Source organism: Lissotriton helveticus, chromosome 7 (genome assembly GCF_964261635.1).
Source record: "Lissotriton helveticus chromosome 7, aLisHel1.1, whole genome shotgun sequence".
Taxonomy (NCBI): Eukaryota; Metazoa; Chordata; class Amphibia; order Caudata; family Salamandridae; genus Lissotriton; species Lissotriton helveticus.
The window spans coordinates 360,060,792-360,066,843 of record NC_136068.1 but is presented as its reverse complement, the minus strand read 5'-3'; the positions used below and the strand labels follow the sequence as shown (position 1 = coordinate 360,066,843).

The window sequence follows — 6,052 nt, the reverse complement described above, 5'->3', positions numbered from 1 at the left end:
TGTGATATGCATGTGATATGCTCAGTCAGCGTTTTACAATCAGAAATTTATTAAATGCAAATTTGATACAATCAACTGGTGAGGAAGCCATCATAAATACTAAATGTGGTCAAAGAAAAGTCTTCAGCATTTTTAGAGAATACACACAGAAGGAAAATAATGCACAGGCTTATAATAACTTTTCAATGTACAATTATATGTGAATAGTGCTTTCTAAATACATGAACTTAATTAAGTACCAAACAAACTGCCAGCAATAAGGTGCTGAGTTCAGTGCATTGTTTCACTCATTATTTCAAGTTTATTTAAAGTAAAGTTCTTCTCTGGGGTGCTTTTCCTTAAACTACATAGGATCAATTTCAAATTGCCAAAATTCTATAGAAAATATACTTCAAGTACATGCACGCCCTAGCACAGAGCTTATAAAAGCACTTGGGAGAGGAGCAATTTTCATTGCAACTGTTAAACTCCCATACATTGCACTGGAACATTTCTCTAAAGGCCAGGCAACGTGGAGTTTTAAGTCATTCCTGGCCAAGAGATTGTGGCTAAGAACGAGACATGGAATGGAAATCTCGCCACTGTCCAACATTTAAAGCACAGAGTAAAATGCTAGTAACTGCAACACAGCAAAAAAATAAAAAATAAATAAAGGATGTCGAGACATCTGGAAGTATCTGAAAAAAAGGTTTTATATTCAAATTCAAGTGTCAACAAAAAGAACCCTCTTGTAAGAACACCCAGTATCTCAGCTTGTGGTTAAATCACCCTCCACGGGTACCTCCTTCTGTGGCGCGATGGTTTAATATCATCATAAGACAGCCAGTAGCTGTGAGAAACGTGAATGTAGTGCGTCCTTTAGAACGCACAGGGGAACACCTCACGTGCGACATCCATAGACGAACTGGTGGAACATGTTACGAAGGCAGTATTGTTGTTCTGCGACAATTAATGGCTTCTTTAACCTGCCCACTCTTTGTTCCCCACGCGCTTTAAATATCTTGTTTGTGTAAAACATGTACAAAAATTAAACTAGTTGTTCCTGGAAAAAACAAACATCGTTCGTGACTGGAATCGCGCCCGTTTTACCCTCTCTTAACTAGATAGGGAGAGGTTTGACTATCGGCCACATAAAACACTCAAAGAGAAGTATTAATTCCTGTGCAGACGGCAGACATGGGAGGCAGGGAGGGGAAGGCAAACCTCGAGTTAAAAAAAAAAAAAAATGCACCCAAGCCATGTCATCTGGCTTTTATACTGATTGGGCAACACGTAAAAAGGCTGTCTCCTCATTCAGTAATCAAGTCTTTCAGTTCTCATCCAGTTCACAGGATATTTTATTCTGAAATTTATAAAAAAAAGAAATCACCCTCCACAGTGCGTACGGGGAACACTTTTCAACCCTTGGAAACAAACTTCAGTGCTCCGGATAAAGTACGATCCCTGGCAAGGCTCTGCCAGGGAACCAACCACCACCGTGTGGCTTCACCCTGCCACCGGCCCGAGTGCGTCCATTTCCCGGGACCACGCCCGATTAGGGGCCCTTTACTTCAACACCAGTGCCGCTTCTGTGCCATCTTTCTTTCGCAGGTAGAGGCCGTGACTGAGGTGGTACTCCCTCCGCAGGTAGGCGTAAAAATAATCGGAAACCAGTAGGATCTGCGGGTAAATAAAAGAAACAATTAGCGCTTGTGTAAATAGCTGTGGCGGTCAGATTTTAGAACATCTAAGACAAGATGCAGTTTGTAACCCTATGAGTTCTGCACTTTGATCTGGCTGAGGGGTTCTCCCATATTGGAATATTCAAAAGCCAGAAGTGAGAATAAAAATGAACTAAATTACTCATTTTCACAACTAAGGTAGCAAATATTGGCTAATCTACATGTGTTAAAATTATGGATTGTTTATACATTAATGTGTCGGCAGGAAGGTTCAAATGAAGTAGCTTCAATTAAAGCTCTGCAAAAAGAACAATTGATGGACAGAATGATGAAAGATGTCATACACTCATCCCAGTACAGAGTTCTGGGCCTAAATCCAACTGTGTGTCTTTTGCTTTCTCGCCCTAAGTGCGCTGGGTATGCCCAGACGAGGGTCCTGGGCTTACTGTGCCACTAGATTTAAGCTAGCCTGGCTGATGAGGGGTGATGCCCCAAAACCTGTCCCAGGATGCTTGTTTCCAGTCCAGGAAGGACCTGGCTTGGCAGTTCGGGCTGGACTGTTTCCATGAGGCACAGGGTCAAGACTCAAGACTCATTTGCATATGGCTGGGTCTAAACTGGGGTGGCATGGTGAGCAAAAGAGCAATGGATTTAACCCAGATCCATTGACTGGGGTGAATGTTTGATTTGCTCTGCATTCCGTCCATCATCTGTGTGTCTTTTTCAATTAAAGCTCCGGCAGTGCTGAAGGAGCATGTTCTTCAGGGTTCAGCCCTAACACTAATTATTTCTCCAAACTGAAGTGGTGGAATACACTGAACACACCCGTCCTGCATTACATCAATCATGCACTGGAACACTGAATGAATGAATTAAATTGGGTCTTATTAAGCACAAAACTTAGCCCAAGGGCATCAAGGCGCTAAAGCAGACTGTATGTGAGGAAGACGGAGAAAATTAAGCTGCAGACTGAGTGAAAAGCCAAGTCTTCAAGGCCTTACGAAAGAGTAAATGAGAAGAGAGGCCTGTCAGATCATGAGGAAGGGAGTTCCAAAGTTTGGAAGCAGCTGAAAAAAAAGCTAGCCCTCCCCATCTGACCTTACGGATCCTTGGCACTATAAGCAGGTTTTTATCCGCCGACCTAAGGTTCCTTGGAATAATATAGCGACACTGACAGAAGATCCAAGAATGCATATAAAACACAACTTAAAAAAGGGTATAGACCTTTACTTTCCAGAATCAACAAGGGAGAGTACACATTTTAACATAAAACAGCCCTTCTTAGATGCAGATCACGTCTATCATGTACCATAGAACACCTAAGCTACTGCCACATCAAATACGTTTACTGTTTAGACTAGAGTTTCTCTTCTGTCTTTCACTCAGCCCTTGACTACTATCTCTAACCTCGTCTCAAGTTCTTCGATTGTTTACTCAAAGTTGCAAAAGTCATAATTCATGCTTGTACTTTTTTTCTTTCAAAACTCGTTTTTGACAGCTGCATCCTAAAATGACAACTTCATTGGCAGGCACTGTCAGCTCCTTTACTGCTCTGACTCATGTAAGTAGTTTCCTGACTAGATTTCTGTCCGTTTTCGGAAACAGATTGTGATTTATGCGTTTGAATATCTTTCAAAGTACTGTCTGATGGTGTCTTTTCAAACTGCATGTTTTCTGACCCATCTTTTCTCTTTGGGATTTTTGGCTCCACCCAACTCCGACCACTCTTCTGAAGATTACTTTATATAACTAGTGCCCACTTTTGTTAGGAAATGCACAACTGTCATGGTACAGGATAACAGTTGGTTTCAAACTCCAGTCCAGGATGTGGAGGGTGGCATATTCAATAGCGCATCAGCAAAAGGTACCAGAAACATAGTCACATACGCACAATTGCCTCACTTGTGTCACAAAAGAAAAGTTACTCACCTGTAATCGTAGTTCTCTTCCAGGGGAATCTTCATCAAAATCATAAGCATTGATTAATCCTGCCAACGTGCAGGGATCCCGGAGCACTTTTAAAAATATATGTACATACAACTTTATAGAACAGTACTTTACAAATGTGTTTGCAGCCTTAAAAAAGGCTACAAATGGGCAGATTTCATTGAATTTTCATCTTAAAAAGGCCAATTACATAAAAATGAGTAACTGATAAAAAGTGACAAATAGAAAATCTTTCGCAAACCTTTTTTAAACGGAAAAGGAAAGGAAATGTGTGACATAGTTAGCCCATAGGCTGCAATGTAAAGTACAGGGGCAACAAACTGGCACTGTGCCTTTAAGAGCTTCACAATACCCCCTGTATGCCTCACAGGAGTCAGTTAAGTCATATCATGTTTACGTAAATTAGAGGATCCTGGGAGAAACATTGTTGAGAGCTGTAGTAGTCCATGTCGAGGTAGTGGGAGGGTTGCTTATGAGTCTAATAAGGATTCCCCTGGAATAGAACTAGCATTACAGGTGAGTAACTTTTCCTTCTCTTCCAGGGGAGCCTCATCCATAGTCATAAGTTCTGAACAGAATTGCAAGCCTATGTCATAAACATTACAGAAAAGGGGGTGGTGATGAACAGAGTGTCTGAATTAAGCAGACCACTCTTACCCAGTCCAAAGATCAGGGCTTGATCCATCACCGTTATTTATCTCACTGCCCCATCCCAGCTCAGAACCTGGCTATATGCAAATTAGTCTGTCCCTGGCCCAGTGCATCATGGGAACAGGGCAGACCAAACTACCAAGCCAATTCTTCACCAGAAAGGAGACAAGCTACCGGGACCGGTTTCTGGCATTTCAGCCTCTTCGGCCCGGCTTGCTTGAATCCTGATGGAGCAGTGAGAAAGGGACTCATGTCTGAGTATACCCTGCCACACCTATAGTGGCCAAAAACGATACAGAAAAGGGGGTGGTGATGAACAGAGTGTCTGAATTAAGCAGACCACTCTTACCCAGTCCAAAGATCAGGGCTTGATCCATCACCGTTATTTATCTCACTGCCCCATCCCAGCTCAGAACCTGGCTATATGCAAATTAGTCTGTCCCTGGCCCAGTGCATCATGGGAACAGGGCAGACCAAACTACCAAGCCAATTCTTCACCAGAAAGGAGACAAGCTACCGGGGACCGGTTTCTGGCATTTCAGCCTCTTCGGCCCGGCTTGCTTGAAACCTGATGGAGCAGTGAGAAAGGGACTCATGTCTGAGTATACCCTGCCACACCTATAGTGGCCAAAAACGATACAGAAAAGGGGGTGGTGATGAACAGAGTGTCTGAATTAAGCAGACCACTCTTACCCAGTCCAAAGATCAGGGCTTGATCCATCACCGTTATTTATCTCACTGCCCCATCCCAGCTCAGAACCTGGCTATATGCAAATTAGTCTGTCCCTGGCCCAGTGCATCATGGGAACAGGGCAGACCAAACTACCAAGCCAATTCTTCACCAGAAAGGAGACAAGCTACCGGGGACCGGTTTCTGGCATTTCAGCCTCTTCGGCCCGGCTTGCTTGAATCCTGATGGAGCAGTGAGAAAGGGACTCATGTCTGAGTATACCCTGCCACACCTATAGTGGCCAAAAACGATACAGAAAAGGGGGTGGTGATGAACAGAGTGTCTGAATTAAGCAGACCACTCTTACCCAGTCCAAAGATCAGGGCTTGATCCATCACCGTTATTTATCTCACTGCCCCATCCCAGCTCAGAACCTGGCTATATGCAAATTAGTCTGTCCCTGGCCCAGTGCATCATGGGAACAGGGCAGACCAAACTACCAAGCCAATTCTTCACCAGAAAGGAGACAAGCTACCGGGGACCGGTTTCTGGCATTTCAGCCTCTTCGGCCCGGCTTGCTTGAATCCTGATGGAGCAGTGAGAAAGGGACTCATGTCTGAGTATACCCTGCCACACCTATAGTGGCCAAAAACGATACAGAAAAGGGGGTGGTGATGAACAGAGTGTCTGAATTAAGCAGACCACTCTTACCCAGTCCAAAGATCAGGGCTTGATCCATCACCGTTATTTATCTCACTGCCCCATCCCAGCTCAGAACCTGGCTATATGCAAATTAGTCTGTCCCTGGCCCAGTGCATCATGGGAACAGGGCAGACCAAACTACCAAGCCAATTCTTCACCAGAAAGGAGACAAGCTACCGGGGACCGGTTTCTGGCATTTCAGCCTCTTCGGCCCGGCTTGCTTGAATCCTGATGGAGCAGTGAGAAAGGGACTCATGTCTGAGTATACCCTGCCACACCTATAGTGGCCAAAAACGATACAGAAAAGGGGGTGGTGATGAACAGAGTGTCTGAATTAAGCAGACCACTCTTACCCAGTCCAAAGATCAGGGCTTGATCCATCACCGTTATTTATCTCACTCCCCCATCCCAGCTCAGAACC

At 44.1% G+C, this 6,052-nt stretch overlaps 1 protein-coding gene across 1 annotated transcript in view; it reads right to left on the bottom strand.

Moving 5' to 3' along the window:
• Positions 1–674: 674 nt before the first annotated feature.
• PIGU (phosphatidylinositol glycan anchor biosynthesis class U) overlaps positions 675–6,052 on the bottom strand; it is a 142,896-nt gene continuing 137,518 nt past the window's right edge. The window contains exon 12 of the mRNA XM_078652172.1: positions 675–1,659. Coding sequence (XP_078508298.1) covers positions 1,546–1,659 — 114 coding nt within the window. The 3' untranslated portion in view covers positions 675–1,545. The remainder of the gene's footprint in view (positions 1,660–6,052) is intronic.